Source organism: Mya arenaria, chromosome 8 (genome assembly GCF_026914265.1).
Source record: "Mya arenaria isolate MELC-2E11 chromosome 8, ASM2691426v1".
Taxonomy (NCBI): domain Eukaryota; kingdom Metazoa; phylum Mollusca; class Bivalvia; order Myida; family Myidae; genus Mya; species Mya arenaria.
The window spans coordinates 8,881,205-8,906,175 of NC_069129.1; the positions used below are offsets into that span (position 1 = coordinate 8,881,205).

Consider the following 24,971-nt stretch of genomic DNA (forward strand, 5'->3'; position numbering starts at 1 on the left):
TAATTTAATTTAGCACGTGTCATGATTTCTGCTGTCTGCAACAATCACTTTCGAGACCATAAGTGTGTGACATTGCCGTTCGTGTAAGATAGGTTCATTCCAAATCGATCGTATTTTTTACGGAAACGAGAGTTATCCTAATCGACCGGCCATGGTAGATTATTTTTCTCCCACATCAGATAAATTGATATTTTCGCTGGAACTCTTTTGTGCGCAGTTAAATAGAAGTTCCCTAAGGGTACTTTTTTATCTTCGCCCGTGGTCAAGGTCAGGATTTCCAGATCCACTGATCTGGGGTGAAAGAATAATAATACATGTCATGTGTTTCCCCGTCGGATAGAAAAAACGACCTGTGGGCACCTGCGTTGCTAGGTAACGAGACCAGCCTAGTTACCGGCTACGCAGCATGCCCGAGGCTCGGTTCTGTTTTGTTTTGAAGCTTTATATATTTTATTTTAAAAGTTAATCTAAATGGGAATCATTTATTGAAATATTATAATAATGTTTACATAAAGTGTATCATGAAATAAATTAAAAAAAATATTGCGTCACAGTGCATGACTCATCAAGCATGGCGGCTGCCAGGAGTGTTCAAGCACAGCTGAATTCCCCAAAAATGCCTATCCGATGTACTAGAGACATTGCTGTGAGTGATCATGTTATAAAATTAAACATATCGGAATATTTATTTGCCGAGAGAAAAAAAATCATGAAATAATATTTGTCATGGAGCTTAACAAGAGAAACTGTTCCCATCTGCTGCTGTTATGCCCTTGTATTCCAACTCAAACATGGCTTCATTTAAGAATTCAGCACAACTTCGATCATAGATAACCCTGAAACAATGTATCATATTAAATGTTTTATAATTATCAAACTAGTAAAATAAATGTACATGGGCATTATCCTATTTCCTTATTTTAAATCACCTTGCAGTTTATAATATGCTACATTTAAGCGGATAATTTGTTCGCTTGTTAAATTGATAAGCAATTTATAACTGAAAGGGGATCAGGAACCAAGTCTAAATTTAAAGCTTTGTATGCCCTGTCTATATACAACATTATATTGTATGTATTATAGATTTGAATAACATTGTGATTCAGAAATTACATCTACAACAGAATATGAACTGACCATCAACGATGAAGGTTTCTTCCAGCTCCTCTGTCGGATCTATGTCCTCTTCCGTGATGCCTTTAGCCATCAGCTCGGCTTTTACCTTCTGTGTGTAGTGCGATAAGGGCGCCCTAAATATCGAACTTAAAAAGAGATAATAATTATTATGATAATAATAATGTCCTCATGTTATCTTTTAGCAAGTTGACATATTAAATCGATTTGATTGGTTAGTAGTTATTATTGGATAAATATTGACCAATCAATAAATAATTTGGTTGACTTTGACCTGACCAAATTCTTAAGTTTTATACTATGGGCTGCATGTTATTACGGACCCAAATATGCAAATGTTTTACAAATCCGTCAACATTTTGACAGAGTTATGTCACTTCATAAAATGTATCTCATTATTTCTATCAAACTACCTAGACTTCAGAGACTCGAGTATAAAATGAAATGAATCATGTTAAGCATCACATTTTGTCTATTTTCTATAAATTCTATATCTATCTCTAAATGTTAGAGATAAATCAATATTTTGATCAAATTTAAAATAGATGGTAACATTCTCGTAAATAGTCATTATCCGCATTATTATCGTTAAATAAAATCCTAAATAGAGGATCGTACGCGAATTGTCACCCATAAACAAAAAATATTATTAGCAACAGGATATATACATGATGCATTTCATTACTGTAGACTACCCAGCAGTACTTAACTCAAACGCGCGAGATTATTCTTACCTCCATTCTTTATAATTAAACAATGAAACGCCATCCAGGATAACTTTCCCGTTCTTGCTAACAGTGAACATCCGTCCTCTCCTGAACGCCGCTTTCATCATCCTACATACCAGCAAGGCCTCACCTTCGAACACCAAACGGCCTGTAAACTTCCCGCCTTTATAGGGTTTTCCCGGGGAAGGATGGACGTGCTGCGTTGAGGGAAGATATAAATTTACTAATAAGTTATGAAAACAATATAACAACTTAGTATGAATAGAATATACATTATATTAGGCCGTTCAATTTATTGCCAACAGCATGCTTCAACTTATATACAGCATGTCTAATTAGAGAATGAAATTCGACATTTGAACGGGAATGGTGCGGCGGGTTTCCCCTCCTGCCATGCAACACAGATTCTGTTTAAGAGAATTATACCAAATGTCAGAACGAGAAGACGGAGGTGTGTGTGGGGGGGGGGGTATGACTTCTTACGCCAAGAAATTCAGTGTCTGTGCGTGCGATTGTAACTGAACGGATTGACGGTGTAGTGCTTGTGATGAAAGACCGGCCTTCGAAGCTCGGTTGTTTTGGGCGCCGTTCTGGTGTTCCGGCGGTCATAGGTTCGAGTCCCACAACAGATAATTTTTTCTCACACGTTTACTTAATGGTGACAGCGGTTAATGACATGAGTCCTTCTGTAGGCCAAAAAAGGTTTGTCGACGTACAGGGTGTGTAGGTAAGGACCGGCCGCCCGGTAAATTCTTGGTTTGGGCGCATTGCTGGTGTTCCGGCGGTCAAGCATTCGAGCCCAACAAGTGCGGTTTTTCCTCCTAGGTTTATCCTAAAGAAGAGGTCGTCTCCTCTTGTCATGCAACAAAGTGTTTGTGTGACGAATGTTACTAAAAATGTTGACGGCGTAGGTACGGGAAGGGTCTCCTCACTTGAAAAGCAACACTATAGCTGAGCGTGAGTTTGTGACTGAAAAGATATATGCTGCTGGTAAGGGCTGTGTCATAGCGTATGACTAAAAAGATGGTAACGAATATGTGTCATGACCTTTCAACAACCCGGATGATTGAGAGATTGAAAATAGAAAGAAGACATGAATGGCTGCTCCCCTGCAAGGCAAAATGGTGTTTGTTCGAAAGTTTTTTACTTATCGATGGACAGGAAGCTTGTTCCCTCATGCTATGCAACACCGTGTTTATGTGACAGATAGTAACTTAAGAGATGGACGGGGATTGTGTGGGAGAGATGCCCCAACCTGCAAAGCATCACTTTGGCTGAGTGAGAGATTGCGATGAAATTATCAATAGGGCAGGTGCGAGCCGACACAATAACTGTTTAGAACAATTGTGACAAAGAAGGGAACGTGTCAGCACCATTCACCTGACAGCATGACTGATTGAGATTGATCCTAAAATATTAGCAGGAGGTGTGTATAAATTTGTACTGTACAATTTCGATTAAAAGTCTCGTCTGTGTGCTATGTATAAAATAGAGCCACACCATAACAGTAACGTCACCAACAAACAGCTGGATTGAGATTATACATTAACACTTGCGTTAAAGCGTTCTTAGAAAATAACGCTCCTTCATTTTGTAATACCAAAACTTAATTGCGCTTATTTTGTTTTTTCCCGGCTAATTTTGCTTACGCGTTTCATGGATTATTGAAGTCACACCCAATCGTTTATTCTGGAAAAAGGGTGAAAATTATCAATATTAAAGGGGCTGTACGCCGTATGATGAAATAGGCAAAAAAAATGTTTTACTCTTCGATTTTTTTTACATTTCGGTATTTTTTTACAATTATGATATCAAAGAGTAAAACATTTTATTAAATAATTGTTCTGAGATTCGTTACAGAACAAAACCTTTGTTGGTGCCAATCTGGTGTACAGTGCCTTTAGTTTCAGCCCAAAAGCTTTGAGTGTCAGGACGTCATTACTATTTATTTGTTAACATCTCCTTCCCGTTTCCTTTTTTTAAATTTGAGTACGAGGATTACTAAGCAATCAATATGGATTTTAGTACTTTTTGGACTCGTGTCAATAATGGCATATTTCACCCTAGATCCTTTGAAAGAATTATATTATAAAAAAAAATATGCAGTGTACTCATTTATTTGTTGTATTTGAACTAGCTGATTAAAGAAATAGTTGTGATACCAGTAGGTCAGCTAATGCTTATTTCAGAATTAGATTTCTTTTCAATGTTTCTAAATACTTTTTGAGAAATAAGTAGTCTTCATGTCATTTCAGATATTTTAAGAAATTGGTATTCTTAACATCATTTGTAAGCTTCTTTTAGATTTATTTCTGAGCATTGAATGTATGTAAATGATGTTGTTTGTTTCAAAATATTCATCTTTAAAACATATCTGTTATAGGTAGCACGTACAAGAGTCACTGGATACAACAAATTCTGTTCAAACACGTCATGTATTTAATCTGTATTGTAACAGCACGTCATGTGTAAAATCTGCATTTTAGCTTTGCATGTGTTAGGTTAGTTTTGCCGCAGGTCATGTGTAAAGTCTGAATTGCATGCGTCATTCCGTAGGTGCGTATTGCCATACGTTATATGCTAAGTCTGTATTGCTACAAGTAAGGTGTTTCGTGAACATCTGCTTGTAAATCGCTCGTAGATATAACACAACAATGAAAGCATCAATTTTCGCGATGTGTTCCTTTTCACTTTAACTACATATGTATATAACAAATTATTGTAGTAGCATTTATCTTTACCTAATACTACAGTCATTTAGTCGATTACTTCTTAACGATGAGGGTACTCAAATGGGAACGGTATTTATATTCATAACAATTGATGTATATACAGAGATAAATTAGTTCGGCCATTGAACATTATTTAACGTTTATAATTCATATGCGTGGCAATATGTTTATGAACTCAGGAAGATCAAGTCTTAATGTTTCGTCAGGATCATCATACGGTCAACACTACAAATATACATACAGTACTCGATGTTTCAAAAATAATAGTGGCTGGTAATGACTTATCACAAGGTTAAACATTTCACTTTTCTACAATTGACATCATATGTACATAAGGTAGGTTAAATGCATTGGCTCGGAGACAGCAAATAACAAAACTACTCTCACGGTTATTAGTTTACCCAAATGCATGTATGTATGATATACGTTTAAAAATCTGATGCCATGATATTTTTCGGAGACTTGTTGACAAAATATATTATTCGCCCTTTACGAAAATTACCGGTTAAACAACATGTAAGTCTAGCTGATCGCGTACTGTACCCTGGACTGCGCATTTTGTAAATGGGTTTTAAGTACTGATTGATTAACAGTGTTGAATATTTTAGTGTGATAAAAAGATACATTTGTGTTGATTCTATACATTGTAGAAACAAATACTAGCCACATCCTTATGTAGGTACACTTTTGACGTATTAACATGTGGACGTCACAAATCGTACAGGAAAATAGTGTTTTTATGTCCTTAAGTCAATAGGTGCTTTTCGTTTAAATGACAAAGTAGTTTATACCGTCCGAGATAAGTGATAAAATACGTAAATACCTCGGTTAAAATGTTAACACGGAGTACTATAAGTTATATAATGTCATCAGGTTGTAACTATGACTTGCATTACTAAGATTTGGCTTTGCCTCTTATGTTTGTTTGTTTTTTATTCTGCATCGGAGTTTGGAGGCACTCCTGGATACATTGCACTGCGATAGTGCTAGTCTTATGAAGATATTGCTTGTTTTTTACTATAATAATGCCGTTCTTAGTATTCGAGGAAATAATAGTTAAAAAAGGCATGGACATATTTTTTGTGACGAGAATTCTGTTGAAGGTTGTTTGATAGAGTAAAGATATGTACACAAAATAATTACCGTCTGAATGCCATCTTGAAATGTAAAACTCATCTTGATAGTGGGTATATCAGCTAATAATACTACGTCTTTACTGGTCTTGGCACTAACTGTTCCAGCTGGCTGTGTCCCTTGGAGAAGAAAATTACGTTAACAACTGTCCAATCCAACACTAGTTACTGATAACGGATTTGAACACACATTGTCAGTACGGGCATATTTTGTTACTAGCAAAACACAATACATCCAACAAGCTGAGTCGAACGATTGCGATTTACCAGCTCTTTGTTGTCTTTAAAGTTTAAACATTGATAGCATTATTCACGTCAAGATGAAAACGATCAGCTAACATTCTTCAAAACATTAAAACTTATGTTCAACTAATTTAAGCATGAATAATATAGCAATGTTATTATCAACATTTGATAGTATAATGCGTTGTGAATGTACTGATGATTACGTTACTGTAAGTTTAATCCGTAAGTGATGAAGGAAAACTTACATTCATAGTATCCTTTGATATGTAGAATCTTTGTCTGAGCAACTTCCATTTCCTTAAAACAGACAATATAACAATACTTGAATTGTTCATTAATGGTAAATGCAACGCCGTTAGAACAATATATACAGAGGAGAAAAATAAGGTAAAGTGAATCGATATTTACTTGACGTCTTTAAATAGACGTTAGGGCCATCGCTGTTTCGTAAGCTAATTTATGAATCAATCGTTAAAAGGCCCTGTTCGTTCTTTTTCCGATGCAAGTTCATTAAAATATTTATGGTTACCCTTTCAACTCGGGCAAGGTCTTCTTTCGTTCGTTTTAACTCATCCTCGACATTTTGCCGTGCCTAAACAGAACATTAAGCAACGTGTGCAACGTAAAACAATAGGTAAACGCATTGGGAATTATTTAATATTATCTGGAACTTGGTAATTCTTAATCCGTAGGTCAACTTTGCTTACGCGAAGCGTATATTTGTGGTAGGAACAAACTGCAATAATATAAAGCATCACTATCAAAAGATATCGCAACGTATGAATATGTGATAGCATGTATTGTACTTCCAAATTATATATATGTTAATTCTATGTATGTTATATGCTACATTTAAAGTATTCCATGTGCATTAAGACAATAAGGCATGGCCACAATATTGCTAAGACTATAAAATGTGGTTAACAACAAACTAAATTAAAGTTAACTAATCATGATTTTAGACAGTGACTTGGTCCCTAGATTACAGTTTCAACCTTTAGTAAGGTGTTTTATGTATTTTCCCTATCTTTTGCACACAGTATGTTTTAGAGGCACTCGGTTCCCGGCTTTCCAAACACTTCCAAAACTTCGGGTAAAAGTGGTTCACCATTTCTAGGATTGTGTAAATCAGCGCCTTACGGAATTTTATCATATTTAAAATTAAACAGCAATACATTTCGTGATAGGCAAACTTTTGGTACTAAAGGGGACTCGCTCATGGTTTGGCATCATTTGTCAAGTTATTTCAAAAAATGTAATCCTTCTTGAAAAGTAAACATTCTCAATTTCCGGTTTCGATTTTTCGAACGATAAAAAGGGTTTATTGTCTTTGATGGTATTGTTTTTTTAGTACTATTGGTTTCAAATCTTAGACAGATGCTTGACGCAAAAATATGATGTTGGTATGATCTTACAAGTAAATGCACATGAATTTGATTTCTATAGCTATGTTGAATCATTAAAATAGTTTTCCTAATTAGTGGTTTTGATGTATAAATTACGCGACTAAAACATTACAAACCCTAGCATCTGCTAAAAATTAAGAAATCGTTAATAGTAACTTATTACATCAATGCGAAATTGGCCCTAAATGGCAAGCGGGGTGATTTAAACTTTAAAATTGTCCATTAATCGTCTTTGCGCGGTCATGTTCCACTATAAGTGAAAAACAGTGGAACCTGTTTTGCCTGCAATTACTCCTAACTTTGTTTTGCTTACAATTACGCCTAACCCTGTTTTGCTTGCAATTACTCCCAACCCTGTTTTGATTGCAATTACTCCCAACCCTGCTTTGCTTGCAATTACTACCAACTCTGTTTTGTTAGCAATTACTACCAACCCTGTTTTGCTTGCAATTACTCCTAACCCTGTTTTGCTTGCAATTACTCCCAACCCTGTTTTGCTTACAATTACTCCCAACCCTGTTTTGCCTGTAATTACTCCCAACCTTGTTTTGCTCGCAATTACTCCCAACCCTGTTTTGCTTGCAATTACTCTGAACCCTGTTTTGCCTGCAATTACTCCCAACTCTGTTTTGCTTGCAATTGCAGCCAGCCCTGTTTTGATTGTAATTACTTCCAACCCTGTTTTGCTTGCAATTACTACCAACCCTGTGTTGATTGTAATTAATACCAAACCTGTTTTGCTAGCAATACTCCCAATCCTGTTTTAATTGTAATTACTCCCAACCCTGCTTTGCTTGCAATTACTCCCAACCCTGTTTTGCTAGCAATAACTCCCAATCCTGTTTTAATTGCAATTACTCCCAACCCTGTCTGCTTGCAATTACTCCAAAGTCTGTTTTGATTGCAATTACTCAAACTCTGTTTGGCTTGCAATTACTCCCAACCCTGTTTTGTTAGCAATTACTCCCAACCCTGTTTTGTTTGCAATTACTCCCAACCCTGTTTTGCCTGCAATTACTCCCAACCCTGTTTTGCTTGCAATTACTCCCAAGTCTGTTTTGCTTGCAATTACTCAAACTCTGTTTGGCTTGCAATTACTCCCAACCCTGTTTTGCTTGCAATTACTCCCAACCCTGTTTTGCTTGCAATTACTCCCAACCCTGTTTTTCTTGCAATTACTCCAAAGTCTGTTTTGCTTGCAATTACTCAAACTCTGTTTGGCTTGCAATTACTCCCAACCCTGTTTTGCTTGCAATAACTCCCAACCCTGTTTTGCTTGCAATTACTCCCAACCCTGTTTTTCCTGCAATTATTCCCATCTCTGTTTTGCTTGCAATTACTCCGAACCCTGTTTTGCTTGCAATAACTTCCAACCCTGTTTTGCCTGCAATTACTCCCAACTCTTTTTTAGTTGCAATTACTCCGAACCCTGTTTTGCTTGCAATTACTCCCAACCCTGTTTTGATTGCAAATACTCCGAACCCTGTTTTGCTTGCAATTATTACCAACCCTGTTTTGCTTGCAATTACTACCAACCCTGTTCTGCTTGCAATTACTACCAACCCTGTTTTGCTTGCAATTTATCCCAACCCTGTTTTGCCTGCAATTACTCCCACCCTGTTTTGCCTGCAATTACTCTTAACCCTGTTTTGCCTGCAATTACTCAACCCTGTTTTGATTGTTATATCTCCCGACCCTGTTTTGGCTGCAATTGGTTCCAAACCTGTTTGATTGCAATTACTCCTAACTTTAATATGCTTGCAATTACTCACAACCCTGTTTTGCTTGTAATTACACCTAACTTTAATTTGCTTGCAATTACTCCCAGCCCTATTTTCCCTGCGAATACTTAACCCTGTTTTGCTTGCAATTACTCCCAACCCTGTTTTGATTGTAATATCTCCCGACCCTGTTTTGCCTGCAATTACTTCCAACCCTGTTTAACTTGTAATTAAACCTAACTTTTATTTGCTTGCAATTACTTCCAACCCTGTTTTGCTTGTAATTACACCTAACTATAATTTGCTTGCAATTACTCCCAACCGTGTTTTGCCTGCAATTACTTAACCCTGTTTTGATTGTAATATCTCCCGACCCTTTTTTGCCTTCAATTTCTTCCAACCCAGTTTTGCTCGCAATTACTCCCTACCCTGTTTTGCTTGCAATTACTCCCAACCCTGTTTTGATTGTTATTACTCCCGACCCTGTTTTGCCTGCAATTACTGCCGACCCCGTTCTGCCTGCAACTACTCCCAACCTTGTTTTGCCTGCAATTACTCCCAACACTGTTTTGCCTGCAACTACTACCAACCCTGTTTTGATTGTAATTACTCCCGACCCTGTTTTGCCTGCAATTACTCCCGACCCTGTTCTGCCTGCAATTACTCCCAACCTTGTTTTGCCTGCAATTACTCCCAACCCTGTTCTGCCTGTAATTACTCCCAACCTTGTTTGATTGCAATAACAGATTTTCAATTTTAAAGGGCAAGGACGGTAAATACGATAGTCCGTATACTCCTTATTTATGCAATACAGGACTGACAACACATCGTTTCTGTTAAGATTAAGACCGGTTTATTAACATTTGTACAAAATGCCTCACCTTTTCTAAATTGTCCAGATCGTGTTTCACTTGTTTCACCTCGTCACAGAGTTCCGTCCTTGTCTGAAAACGCGTAAAAATGTAACAATAATTATCTATTTTATACTTAACATTAGTTCCTTTAATTGTGAAGAAAAATAATCCCACACATTTCGTCAATTACTACTATTAGTTATACAAAATGAAGCAAAGCAACTCTGACACTACATCTGTGATAGATTACATTCTCATTTATATGTTGTAACGTTACTAAGGATGTTGAGAAAACCAGTTAAAAGTGTTGTTGCACAAAGTAAAATATAACCAAAAATCATTTAGGTTCGTATAGTATTGGAATACTGCTTTCATTAACACCAATACAGCGGTCAAGAGTCTTAACTACAGTATTTGGTTTTAAATTTACGTTTAAATATTTCCAAGGATATGTTCTTTACATGGAGATCACAAATTAAATAAACAAAATTATAATTCATATATACAAAATTATATAATTTTTAGACAATAATTCGTCTAGTGTAACCAAAACTTGTATGAGTATGTTTAGCTTAAATACAGCACAAATGACATACTTTTCTGTCTATTGTTAAATAGATAACTGTTAAATGATAAAGGCACATCCAAAGAAATGGCACATGGACAGTCTATACCATATGAAATAAAACATACGTATAACACTTAGTAAGACTGTTTGCTTGTCATCGAAATATGAACAATTCTGTTAAAGACATAATTAAACCATAGCAAATAAAAAAATGTCATACTATTGTAAGCCGGGCGGTTCAAATTTCTAATTATTCAAGATTGAAACTCAAGATTTGTCAGGATTTCTATTAATTTATTCACGTTCTCTAGTCAATTACTTATTACATGAGTCAGCAATGGAACCAGTAGTCAGTTTTGTATTTTAATTGTTTAAGTATGCTAGTAGTATTTTTGTAGGTATATATGTAGTTAATTAAGGTATTAAATGTAGTTAGAATTTTATATAATGTAGAAATTACCAGCAAAGCTCTTTTTCATGGCTGGTTTAGTTAAGTGTAGGTTACTCTGATGACTGACTACAGACGAGTGACTACTGACAACTGACTCCATCGCAAAAATTCATCGCATTATATAGTGGTTGCTGATGCTGGCGTTGCTGGCAACCAATCAGAATTGGGTATTTTCACCAGCAACGCTGGCTAAGTAATGCGGCTCATATTTTGTATGAAACATAAATAATATAATATTCACTTAAAAGGGAATATAAGGTCTTGAAGTAGAGAAATTAACATATACTCTTTAACAATACAATGCAGAATTAACTTCTTTGAAGTAAAACAGTGATGCTTATAAGATAAGTGAGCCCAGCATTACACCAGCATTCCGCAAGAACAATAGTAAAATAGTGCTCCCCAGCATTAGAGATCTGGGGTGATACCTTAAATAACACACAACATATTAATATGAAGTTAAAACAATACAATAATCATACATAAATACAATATAACATCACATTTAAATGTTAGAAATGACTCGATTTACTGATTTGAATAATTTACTACGCTGTAACCTACAAAATGCAAATGGCGGACAAGTTTGACAAGTGCACAGCGTTGACTCAATGCTGGCACTCAAAACTACGAGTCAATCTGGTAGAGTATGGAGAAAGCATTTGCTAGACATTTCATACAATTATTAAGGATTATAATAATGTGATGCAGCAGTGGAAATTCCATCTACTTACTTCAAACAGGTATATTGATTTATGAGTTACATAAATTTCGGACATGCATTTCGGACAAATGACAAACCATACTGTTACACTTCCCCCTCCTTAAAAGATTAAACTTCTCCTGAAGTTGTTAAAAGGGGTGCATTCAATATGAATAAGTATGAATTAATTTTTAACAACAAATAGCAATAAACAATCATACAATGCGGTTATCATAATAACACCTTTTTATCTATTTCAGGTACACACCTTTTAAAGACTTTCAGTGCTTTGATTTTCAGAAAAAGTCCAATAAGCACCAAACAAAAGAGGAGAATTACACACATCTTAAGTATTTGTTGGCTCATTATAAATATATTATGCAAACTCTATATCATAATACAATTTAAAAATACAATGAAAACTGATTAGTATTCTAGTCCTTGAAAATAACTTACTCTTACACCTTAAATAGGTGCCAATAGTCCTTTATGTTTCCTGAGTACTTTAATAGTTTTTAAACACTGTTATTTTTACTATTTATCACGTATTAAAAGTTTTATAGTTAAAGGTTTTCTATCAGGTCAATGTGGAGCGGTGGCGACGTCGATCAAAGGGAAGAGGGTTCCACCGGGATTCGGGAAGGCGAAGAGAGACATCAGATTCCGGGAGGCGAACGGATTCGGGGAGGCGAAGAGACATCGGTCCAAGGGGCGAACATCAGGAAACATCTACGTTGAAGAACTCCTGAGTCGGAGGGGTACAGCAGAGAAGGCAGACATGTCGACTGGAGATGGGGGTGAAAGAGAAGTTAAGATTTTCCGCTGGAGTGCTGAAGGGAATGGGATGATGCCTAGTGCAATGTTTCTGACTGTGTCATGGTTATAATACATCATTTTCGTGGAAGTGTCCCCGGCAGGAAGGTTGGTTCCGGGAAGAACAAGATGATTGTATGTATATAAAAGCACTTGCCGGCTTATTGGGTGAATCCCGTCTTTCATTTCTATTGATGCTGCAGCAAACTCAATGGCCACTGCCTTTTCTTCAGGACTGTAGTCTTTCCAGCCTTTTGGGGGCCAATGGATGGAGGGAGTTAGCATGACACTTTCTTCTGGGACGTGACTCCATTCGCGTCTGCCGGGAGGTAGTAACGGCATGTTTCCAATTAGGAGTTGGTTTTGGGCGATTTGCGGTATTCCATCACATTGCCTGGTTGAAGATTCTTGAATTGGGTGGGCTGATGAGTTGCTGGAAGGGACGAGCGGCTCTGGGGTTATTGGCGGCATTGGAAGGGGCGTTGAGATGGGTCTGAATCCTATAGTAGACGGGACATATGCTGGTGTTGTTGGTGATGATAAAGCGGTTGATGTTGGTACTTCTACTGAGTTAGACAATACGGATGATGATGATGCAGTTGTTGTTGTTGTTGTTGTTGTTGGAAGTTTTAATGATGAAAGACGGGTAACTTCATCATCTTGTCTAAAAGGAGACCCAATGGACAGTGGGGAAGGTGTCCTCAGGTCACTAAGTGAGGGAATTGGTGAACATGGCACATTTGGGGATGGCGATCTAGACTTCTTTAGAAGAGTGCTCTCCAATATTGATGGATCAGTGGCGGGAGACTGGTTGATGGAACTTGTGGCTGTTTGAGGCGGGGATGATGTCTTGCTAGATGTAGATGACGTAGTGGAAGGGATAGTAAATGGTGGGAATTGGTCGATGGATGCGCTTGCTTGAAGATCAATTCTTTGGGCGCGGAATTCTGGTATGTAGGGGGCAGTGGGAGTCGTTTGAACTGGTATGGATGACTCCAGACACCAGACAGATGGCAGGGGTTTATGTCCAAAAATGACCCTATATTTTCTCTCATCTCCTCTGGGTCGGAGCAGTGATGGAATTGCGCGGGAGGAGGAGATGAATTTCTCAAGGAGGGTTGAAGAGAGAATGGCGAGCCGTGAAATCACCTTTGGGTCGGAGCGGGATTTGTGCAGTATTCGGACTTTGTAGAGGTCATCTGTGGGCGAAAGGTAAATTCTAGCATCGTCATTGGAAAATTCTACCGAATTAAGTGTAAACTCAGGGGCTGGGCGTTTTAGGTTGGACTTGGTGGTAGCTGTAGGTTTGCTTAACTTCCAAACCTCCATCCAGTGGGTTACCCCAGGGGGGTGCGGCCTGTGCACTAACGTGCCATACAGTCCATCGCAAACTGGGCCTCTGGGGAGTTGAAATCTGATACAGTTTCATGGATGTTGATGAAAGGCTGCGGGCATCGTGAAAAGAAGAAGCAGTTGGATGTAGAAAGGGCTCTGGGAGGAAGTGTCACGTAGATGATGGGATGTTGGGATCTGACATGGCGATGAAGATCCTGTGTGTAACGGTAGGATTTCTCGTGTTTTGTACACCATGGACAAACAATTGACTGGTGTTCCTTAATGATATGGTGGACCAAGTCCTGTCTATTTGTGTAAATGGCTGGGCATGACAGGCACTGATGACAGGCTTTATTGCCTGCAAATAAATGTTGTATGTTATTACATGCATTAACAATATTTGATTATAACATAAATATGGTTCCACTGCTGAGTTTGGTGAATAATAACATTGCAATATTTTAGACTGCCGCACTGTGGACTACGTCACAACACAAGTGGGCTTCAACGGTACAACTTAAATGACAAATCGCGGGTGGGTGATCAATCCTCTCTCATTGCCGAGGTGGAGCGCTCCAAAACAAGTACGTGCACGCTTTTAACTCCAAAATAAAGAATTTACAGTTTAACTTAACTGCAACTATATCGCAATGGAAATATCCAGCTTTACTATATTTTAAACAAATTCTTGATTGTGCAGACTGTCTTCTGTAATTATGTATATATGGATGTATATGGGTAGGAATATTTGTGGGCATAACTATTCCCCATGGACTTCAGTACTAGGTGAATTAACTATTTGAAACTGCTTTTCATGGTAACCAGCCATGCTGGCAAGGATGAACATTTGTATTCTGTTAGGCGGTCAATATGAATTGATTTTGCAGGGCTTGTTGCCGATCCCTTCACCAGATAAACAAGATCATCTATCTTTTTGGTAACAATGAATGGCCCTTTCCAGTTTACAGAAAGCTTAGTGCAGACACCAGGCCGACGAGAAGTGTCGTGCACCCAGACAATATCACCACTTTTGAAAGATCTCTTTCTGGCTGTAAGGTCATAGTGTCTCTTTTGATATTCTGTTGTTTTTTTCTTCAGGAACCCACGGGCTGTTTCATGGATGGCTTCCAGCTCATTGCGGAGTTCCTGCACATACTTCTGGGTGACAAGGCATCCTGTGTGACCACACCCAATGGTGGGAGTCCAACAAAAGCCTGCAGGGGTAAGACAATTTCATGTCCAAATACCATTTTGTTTGGGCTTTGCCCTGTACTAGCATGAATGGAAGATCTGTATGCCATCATTACTTGAGGGAGAAACTCATCCCATTTTCTCTGATTTTCTGAGCAATACATGCTCAACATAGCACGTAAGGTTCTTCCGCTCAACTGAAGCGTTTGATTGAGGGTGTAATGGTGTCGAACGGGTATGATGAATTTGTAATAAATTGCACATGTCTTCAAATAGGTTAGAGACAAAATTTGTACCTCTGTCTGTTTGCATTTGTAAAAGAACACCAAATCTAGACGCAAAGTTATTCACAAATGCCTTTGCTACTGTTTCAGATTGTTGGTCTGGCAGCGGAATAGCCTCGGTCCAATGAGTGAACAGGTCTGAAATAACTAGGACAAATTGGTTCCCCTGGTCAGTTCTTGGCAACGGTCCAAAAATATCAAGGGCAACACGTTCCATAGGCTGAAGTACAGGAACAGAACCAATTGGAGACTTCTTTGGCTTTGAACGTTTCTGAGAACCACACTGGTGGCACTGTGCAAATACTTTTCAATATCACTGGACATACTAGGCCAATAGAATGTCTGACGTATTTTTTCAAGCATTTTATCTGTGCTTAAATGTGCTGATGAGGGAATAGCATGCATATACTTTAAAAGGTCTGCTTGTCGCTGCTGTGGTACAATAATTTGTTTGTGATTCTTTTTCTCAGTGTCAAACCATGTTCGCATTAGACAGCCATCTTCTAAGACAAGGCGTTCCCACATTCGCCATATACTTTTGACAATATTTGATTTGGAAGATATGGCTTGCCAAGAGGGTCTCGTGCTTGACCGTTCAAGTGACTGAATAATAATCTGAAGTGAAGAATCAGACCGCTGTTGGGATTTGATATTGTCTAGTGACCAGCCATGGATTGAAATGTGGTATGCTTAAAGGCTGATAAAGAGTCAGTTTGGCTTCTAGTTACTACTCGAGCAAGGTCTGCTACAGCACTCATGGAGTTAGTATCGTGTGTCAACACTTCATCGTGGTCAGCATGACATACTTCTTCAGTCTCATCTTGGTTACTTTGCTGCTTAGAACACTTTGTACAAGGTGACCGTCAAAGGGCATCAGCATTACGATGCTGAAGTCCTGGCCGATGGACAACTGTGATATCATAAGTGCCCAAAGCCTCCAACCACCTAGCAACTTGACCTGTTGGATTCTTCAATGACCGAATCCAGGACACCACTGCATTGTCTGTTCGTAATAAAATTGGCTGATCATACAAATAGTGATGAAAGGACATTAAGCAACTGCAAGAAGTTCTTTACGAGTGACACAGTAACTATGTTCATGTTTGTTCATGCTTTTGCTAAAATAAGCAATCACGGTCTCTCTTCCACCATGGACTTGAGAAAGAACGGCACCAGTTGCAAAATTGCTAGCGTCTGTGTCAAGTATGAACTTGGTATCAGGAATAGGATAGCCGAAAATGGGCGCTGAAATAAGAGCTTGTTTTAACTTTGTAAACGCCCGGCAACAGTCACCAGACCAGATGAATTTGCTACTCTTTTCAGTTAACTTGTGAAGTGTTTTGGCTGTCTTTGCAAAATTTTCAACAAAGCGTCTGTGGTAGGAACATAGGCCAAGAAAGGATTTTAATTGTTTTGCGTTTGTGGGTGTTGCCCAGTTTTTGACAGCTGATATTTTCTCAGGATTTGTTGAGACACCATCTTCAGATACTATATGTCCAAGAAACTTTACTTTCTTTTGGAAGAAAATGCATTTAGAAGGTTTGCACTTTAGACACGCCTGCTGCTGAAGTCGTATAAAGATACGTTCAAGACATTCGAGGCCCTCGGTCACTGTTTTGCTTGGAACAATGATGTCGTCCATATAGAGTAAGCACTCGACCCACTGGAGACCACGGAAAACATTTTCGACCAGCCTTTCAAACGTACTAGGAGCATTTGAAAGTCCGAAACTCATAACCGTAAAATGGTACAATCCCATAGTTGTTGCAAAGGCAGTCTTTTCCTTGTCTTCAGGCTTCATGCCCACCTGCCAAAATCCAGAGTTTAGGTCCATGGAGCTAAAAAAAACTTAGCACCTGACAAAGCGTCGATGCAGTCATTGATGTTTAGCTAAGTCATATTTTTGAATGTCATTTAAGTGCTCTGAACTACGAGAGTATAGATCAGTGAGGTGTTCCGGTAGGAAAATTTCATCGGGAGAAGTGGGAGATTCAACGTCTTTAACGGCTGCAATGTGGTTGATTTCTGTGGTGTTTGCATAGAAAGATTCACATGTACCCATCTTTGGGTTTTTGAAAAGGACTTTTTCAGTGCTACCATAGTTCATCAAATTCAAATGCAAGGATTCTGAAGTAGTGTCAATTATACCACCCAAAAGACAGACTTCCTCTTTAGCCATCACTTCAATGGAAGGCTCTACGAAACCACATTGTGCAAGATATTCTCGTTGAGGAATTTTGACAGAAACATTTTTTCTGGTGTTAGGTGGAAGGCGAACAGTTTCATGTAGCTCTACCCGACATATTTGATTTGCTTTTCCTCCAGTCCACAAGGGAACTTCATTTGAACCAATCAGGAGACATGAGCGCTTATAGTTTATGCTATCCACATGTTTGCGTAAAAAGTCTTGGCCCAAAATGCCATCACTATCCATAGCGCAAACAACAAATGGAACATCAAACTTCTCATGGCCCATTCCAAGAACTAAATCAACATTGCCACTGGTGGTGATATTTTCCCCATTTACTGTTTTGAGAAATTTTGTAGTTGGTTGTAGGTGAAACAGAAATTTATGGTCAAGTTCATGAAGATATTTGTCTGAAAGAAGTGAAGTGGTTGCACCACAGTCTTTAAGGAAGTTAATGGACTTGGAGCCAACCTTGCAAGTGACATAAAAGCCGTTGTCAAGTTTATTGAAACTATGACCTGACCGAGCTGAGTGAACATAAGCATCTTGTGATTTTGTAGGTCTCTCATAGCTTGCTGACTCTTGGCCATCAGAGCCAGCGCTTACTAGTTTTCCTGGGTCTGCCTTGACCTGGAATTTACAGGAGCATTTGGTTGAACTGTAGGCAGAAGTGGCGGTGGTTGTGAACTTCTACCTCTCCCAAAAGACCTATTGTATTCACGGGGTTGCATGAAAGAAGGCAAACCACTACGGGTAACATTCTGTGGACACTCTGCCCAGAAATGTTCGGGGGATTTACAGCCAAAACATAAGCGTGGCGTTTGGGCGTTGCCCTTTGAATGGCGATGGGTCATACTATGTGATTTCTCAAGCTTGTCAAGGCGCGACATGATCTGCTTAACAGTATCATCCAACGTAGCAGAGGACTGAGGCGATGCAACATCAACAGCCCTGATGTTTGCTGGAGGCATGGAGCTAAGAACAGCCTCATACTGTTCGATAACATGAATAGCTTCAACAATAGTTCTGCATTGCTTGTCAATACACCTGCACTGCGTATCTGCTGGAATGTGTTTATACAGCTGGTTGAGGGCAAGGCGTTCCTGTGCAAACCTATCAAGATCCGAGTAAGCTAGTTGAGCCAAGTGGCGTAGGTCATATACAAAAGTGGAAATACTCTCACCACGTGTGCGACGTCGGCCCTCAAACTTGGCTAGCCAAAGGTTTTGGAGTCTACTTCCACCAAACCGGTCTGACAACCGAGAGACGAGGAGCCTATAGTCTCTTCTTTCATCTTCAGTCAAGGACATATAAAAACTTCTGGCAGTACCCTTAAGGCTGGACGCAAGGACAAGGACTTTGGTTTTTTCATCCCATCGGGACAGTTCTGCACAGTCCTCGAAGTGCGACATGTGCTGGTCGAACATACCAGACCCATCATAGGCATCTGGTTTTATGAAAGAGGTTTGGACTGGTACCCTGTAATCAAGCGTAGCGGGGCGAGAAATGTCACCATTATCATGGTTATTTGAACTGCAATGATCTGTTGATCAGGAGTTATAAAATGGGTTGTCGTTGTTTGTTCTGTTTTGTTGACTATGGGATCTAAATGGTACGGAAGGATTATGAACAACATTGATGTTTCGTGTGTCATCAGAATCGGTGTTGGACTGGTCAGCATCTACTTGGTCAATAGTGTGGAGGGATTCATTGTCATCGTCATCATGAATGGAATTGAAAGACACCTCTGGGGTCATGGTTAAACTGTTATTTTTTCTACTTAATTTGTTATATATGTTATTTGTTGTTGATTTTTGTACATAAAACTTGTTCGTAATATATTTTTCCTAGGACAAGCTCGTATCGCTCAGATAAAATTATCTGCACTTCTGACACCAAAATTGTAAGCCGGGCGGTTCAAATTTCTAATCATTCAAGATTGAAACTCAAGATTTGTCAGGATTTCTATTTATTTATTCACGTTCTTTATTCAATTACTTATTACATGAGTCAACAATGGAACCAGTAGTCAGTTTTGTATTTTAATTAAGTATGCTAGTAGTATTTTTGTAGGTATATATGTAGTTAATTAAGGTATTAAATGTAGTTAGAATTTTATATAATGTAGAAATTACCAGCAAAGCTCTTTTTCATGGCTGGTTTAGTTAAGTTTAGGTTACTCTGATGACTGACTACAGACGAGTGACTACTGACAACTGACTCCATCGCAAAAATTCATCGCATTATATAGTGGTTGCTGATGCTGGCGTTGCTGGCAACCAATCAGAATTGGGTATTTTCACCAGCAACGCTGGCTAGGTAATGCGGCTCATATTTTGTATGAAACATAAATAATATAATATTCACTTAAAAGGTGAATATAAGGTCTTGAAGTAGAGAAATTAACATATACTCTTTAACAATACAATGCAGCATTAACTTCTTTGAAGTAAAACAGTGATGCTTATAAGATAAGTGAGCCCAGCATTACACCAGCATTCCGCAAGAACAATAGTAAAATAGTGCTCCCCAGCATTAGAGATCTGGGGTGATACCTTAAATAACACACAACATATTAATATAAATTTAAAACAATACAATAAATCATACATAAATACAATATAACATCACATTTAAATGTTAGAAATGACTCGATTTACTGATTTGAATAATTTACTACGCTGTAACCTACAAAATGCAAATGGCGGACAAGTTTGACAAGTGCGCAGCGTTGACTCAATGCTGGCACTCAAAACTACGAGTCAATCTTGTAGAGGTATGGAGAAAGCATTTGCTAGACATTTCATACAATTATTAAGGATTATAATAATGTGATGCAGCAGTGGAAATTCCATCTACTTACTTCAAACAGGTATATTGATTTATGAGATACATAAATTTCGGACATGCATTTCGGACAAATGACAAACCATACTATTACACTATGTTTATGATATTTGTAAAGCAAGAGTATTATCAAATGTTTTCAAATCAAGCATTTTCTGTTTCGTTTTTAAATCGCATTTAGAAAGGTCAACATCATGGAAATTTGATGTTCCCAAATCAAACAATAACGAACTGAATTATATCTAAATACTTTAAAACAAATTAAAGAAATAATCAAAAATGTGCTTGTATTTTATCAAGTTTATCTGATAAGATACACCCATGAGTTCAGATTCGTACTTGAACTAATTCAATGGTACACTAAAACAAGTAAATCAATAATAATATACACGTATGTACGTAGTGCGGCAATTCATGTCTGAACACATAGAATACACATTATATTGATTAATGCAATAATCAGATACAAAAAAACAATGAATCATAACCCTTAGCATCAAGCTAGTAATGTAATTATATAAAAAATATATTTGCACAAAAAACAATTATTATATTGTTAATGATATTATTAAAGTGTGTACCAGACAAGGAGTTGGAGGACGAACTGTTTACACAAGCAAATTAGCCTACATCATTAAACTAATTATCTATACAATGAGATTGTTTCTCTAGACTTTTAACATAAAAAAGTTCACTTCTTCATGCTTATTCCTTGAGCAGCATTAAACTCTAATTCTTGAAAAGTGTGTAAAAATATATCAATTTCAAGAAAAGGGTGACATGCTTCACTAATAACCGATCTTGTTAAATACAAAGCTTTTTTGTGATGTCCAATAAATAGAAATATTTGTTTTAAATAATGTTTCATGTACAGTGTATGCGTATTTTTAATTCCCCTAGTTATGCGTATTAGGAAAGATGGTATTTTAACCAAGGCAATGGACTCATAATCGTTATTATCAAATAGGCTTTTTTAAGCAAAACGGGCTGAGCAATAACCAGAGAAGAATTGACGCGTACGCCTTAGTTTGCTATATATCTACACACAATTTAACCTACTCACCGTTTCTGCCTTATCTAATTCCTGTTTCGCTTGAATCAATGCTTCGATGAGTTCCTTACGTGTCTGGAAATGTAAAATGAATAATCACCAATTGTTTCATTTAGACAATACTACACTTAGATATCACTATATCCGTTTGGAATTCAAACAATATGCAATATATTTAGCATACCACTTAAGAAACAATGAGCCTCAAGGTTAGCAAACCTTAATCAGCGTCATATGTTTAACCAATTTTATGACATTCTGAAACAATTTAGCTGAGAACGATAATGATATATTTCTCATTATTATCAAAGATTATGTCTCTTATAAACCTGTATTTATAACAAATCGGCCCTTTGAATTGTTCCCTCATCAAACTGATCATAAAAGGCACTTCTCGTAAGTATGTTAATTCAAACCTTTGTACCTGTAGATCAACCATGAAGGTTGAATCATATTAATATATATAAATGATACATCAATAAAATGACTGAAACACAAACACATCATATCCTGCCACTCTTTGTGATGACCAGATATAGGCCTGCCGGATACACTTGATGATATCCCCGGTAGTAGCGCGCGTATGGCTTATAAATTATGTCATAGGACACAAAGTAAAACATGCTACAGGACGTTTGCGTAAATCTTGAACGTATTTGCTATATATATAATATTACTTTATTTTATATTTATTTTGCAATGTGAGCTGCACAATTGTTTTTTTAAGGATTTAAAAGGCTTCATTGAAAGTCATATAAATTGATCTGCTTGTAAATGATATAAAATGAAGAACGATTCATCCTTTATATATCATAACATCTTTCCTTGAGCGGGTTATGTCACGTGTTAAAAGATTTGATCAATTTGATACATGTTATACCGTTAAAGATGTATTACTTAATTGTTTAAACTAAAATATTTAATACCTTGATGAAAAACTAGTTCGAATGGCGTCTAACGATATCTTATGTCTAAATATATGTTATGAATTGATTCACCGAAAGAAATAAAATAATATACATGAAAATAGCAGGATTAATCCAATATATGGTTTGTACCGGGATGATTGAAGCTTAAAAGTAGAAGTAAAAGCTTGCCAATATCGGCATTCTTGCTCGGCGGATAAACGTCATAAATTCCGGCACTAACCATATATTAAACATATTTTGAACAACATTTAATAAGAACGATCATCAGCTGTTGGTACATGTTCATAGTTTACCTTGTGGTTGTGAAGAATATATTAATTGATAAGAAAAATGGCAGTTTACAACGGATGATGGATTCTAAATAAGAAACGATAACTACGGTGCTTATTTAGCACATAGCTCTTTGTCAATGTTTGCGATACATAACTTATTCATCTCTGGGGATAGTAATATATTTTGCCAATCTTCCTCGGGTATTAGGCGAAAAGAGGATATTTGTTTGTTTTAGTGTAAAGTCGCAATGTATATCACCGAGTGGGCACTTATAGCTACATTCAAGAGTGGCGAAGTCATGCGTGATTTTGTCCGTGTGTTGTTCACGAGGTAAAAGATATTGCGAACTTTCATTAAAATAATCATTTTTTATTATATGCTTAATATAAAATGGCAGTAAAATTTTAGTGCTTCAGAAATACGTGCCAAATTTTACGTAAACGTAACGTCATTTCGGAAATGTCTAACATTATGGCTAAATTTCAAACATTGAATAATATCAAATTGTTTTTTTCACGGTTAACTTCACTGAAAAATTCCTATAAACCACCGGAGAGCATATCATACATTACATTATTAAAACATGACGTCAGTTGGGATGGACATATTGTAAAAAAGTAGTATACGGATCTTTGTGATGACGTTCTTTTGGTTTTCTATTTTATAAAAACTACACACCTCATTGTACACTACATTATGTTTATGAAAAGATAAAAAATCAATACCGCTGTATACCTTTTGCGTTTTTTGACACCCACTTCCAGCTGATTGTGTGGTCAATTCGTCGCTTCCAACAACCTCATCCCTAGGTACACAAACATCCCTCAGGTCTTCGGTTATACATTTTAAGACAACCTTATTTTCATTCATGCAAACGTGTTTGAAGGTATGCTTATATTGGGCTTCCTTTATTTGCCTTTTGACCTCAGAAATTTTGTCGTCAAAGTTCCGGCTAAAAAGGTAGAGGTAACCAGTGAACGATTTCTCAACAAATTCATTAATTTGGCGTTCCTCTTTATCAACCCAAAACGATTTATCTTCACAAAAGAAAGAAATGAATGAATATGAGTCTTTGTTTTCATCGATAATTTTACACACTTCCTGTCTAAAACCTTCCATTGAATCTTCCAAGATCTGTTTAAGTTCCTTTTCCAAATCGTCTATTTCCTTATTGCATTTCACCACATGTGTATTACATGTTTCGTTTTTTAGATCAACTTCAACCTTAATGCGCTTAATATCGTCCCTAATCTCGCTTAAAGCTGCGGTCATAGCATTAACTTGATCGTTATCAAAATGTTTTGCCTCATGACTCAAATCAACAACTTCATTACCACATGAAAGATGATCCGAATGAAGACATCGACAACAGATCATAGTATTATGAATTTTGCAAAACAAAAAGGCTTTTTCAATCGGATGGTGTTTACATCTCTCCTCTGTGATATCACACTTAATGTGCTTTGGATTATTTCATCCGTTCCATACAAATTCAGTATGTGGGTTTTAAATGCTCTTCCTGTCTTATGAATTTCGAAACACGATTCACCTATATTTCCACATATATTGCAGTATCCAGCAGCATGCTCCTTACAGCACATTTCACACTGTACATGTTCTGATGCCATTTTAAAATGTTGATTTCAAATAACTTTAAAATCCAAAATTGAAGTATTAAACACAAGTCCTTTTTTTCAAACGATTAAGTGTGGGTTTCAAAGTCGTTAATATACTGTTGTCACAGAAGATGGGGGAAATCTTAACCGACTTACACTGTATTCAGAATCAAATTACTTCCTTTCTTTACATAAAACCGTTCTCATAAGATCTCTTTATATCTAATCTGTCAGGTATACAGTTAATGTTTGAAAACTCATGTGTTTCTTCTTGTTCTGCAATTCTTAAAACAAAACTATCCGTACTATTTTAATATCGACACACACACGACATCAATATTACTAATTAAGATGAGTCTCCAATGAATTAGTCAACAGCGGTAGTAAAAGACGATATTCCGTGTCAGCTTCACATTAAATGATTGATAAACATTAGTATTTACCGCTTTCGACCATAACTTCCGTTTATAAAAAGGCTTAACTATTGTGTGGTTTGGATATATTATTACAATGAAATATACAAGGAAACGACAACACATTGTCTTGCTGTCGGCTGCTCGTTTAAAGTAATCCCACGCTATGGACTTCGCGAGTGGCTTTTTAATTGCATTATATGTTTAGCTGTTTACTCAAAATATTATTTAAGATGACAGTTCTCCAAGGTGAAATATTGGGGTTTTGCTCATTATTTCTAAGTTTTAATTTGTACAAAATAATTTTTAACACTTAAATTCAAAGCTGTAACCTTAAATCAAAATGTGAACTGGC

General features: G+C 37.2%; 1 protein-coding gene across 4 annotated transcripts; it reads right to left on the bottom strand.

Annotated features, from left to right (window-relative positions):
* Positions 1 to 541: 541 nt before the first annotated feature.
* Positions 542 to 23,958, bottom strand: LOC128245081 (E3 ubiquitin-protein ligase DTX3L-like). Of its 4 annotated transcripts, none has more exons than XM_052963293.1 (9): positions 23,323 to 23,958; positions 21,398 to 21,460; positions 9,982 to 10,044; positions 6,503 to 6,565; positions 6,219 to 6,270; positions 5,738 to 5,847; positions 1,869 to 2,059; positions 1,138 to 1,262; positions 542 to 836 (listed from the first exon to the last, which is right to left on the bottom strand). In XM_052963293.1, exons 1-9 carry the CDS (start codon positions 23,857 to 23,859, stop codon positions 802 to 804), a joined length of 1,239 nt encoding a protein of 412 aa, XP_052819253.1. In that variant the 5' UTR covers positions 23,860 to 23,958; the 3' UTR covers positions 542 to 801. The 4 variants fall into 4 exon arrangements, with proteins under 4 accessions (XP_052819253.1, XP_052819255.1, XP_052819254.1 ...); XM_052963295.1 differs by lacking the exon at positions 23,323 to 23,958 and adding an exon at positions 21,810 to 21,887; XM_052963294.1 differs by lacking the exon at positions 6,503 to 6,565.
* Positions 23,959 to 24,971: the final 1,013 nt, after the last annotated feature.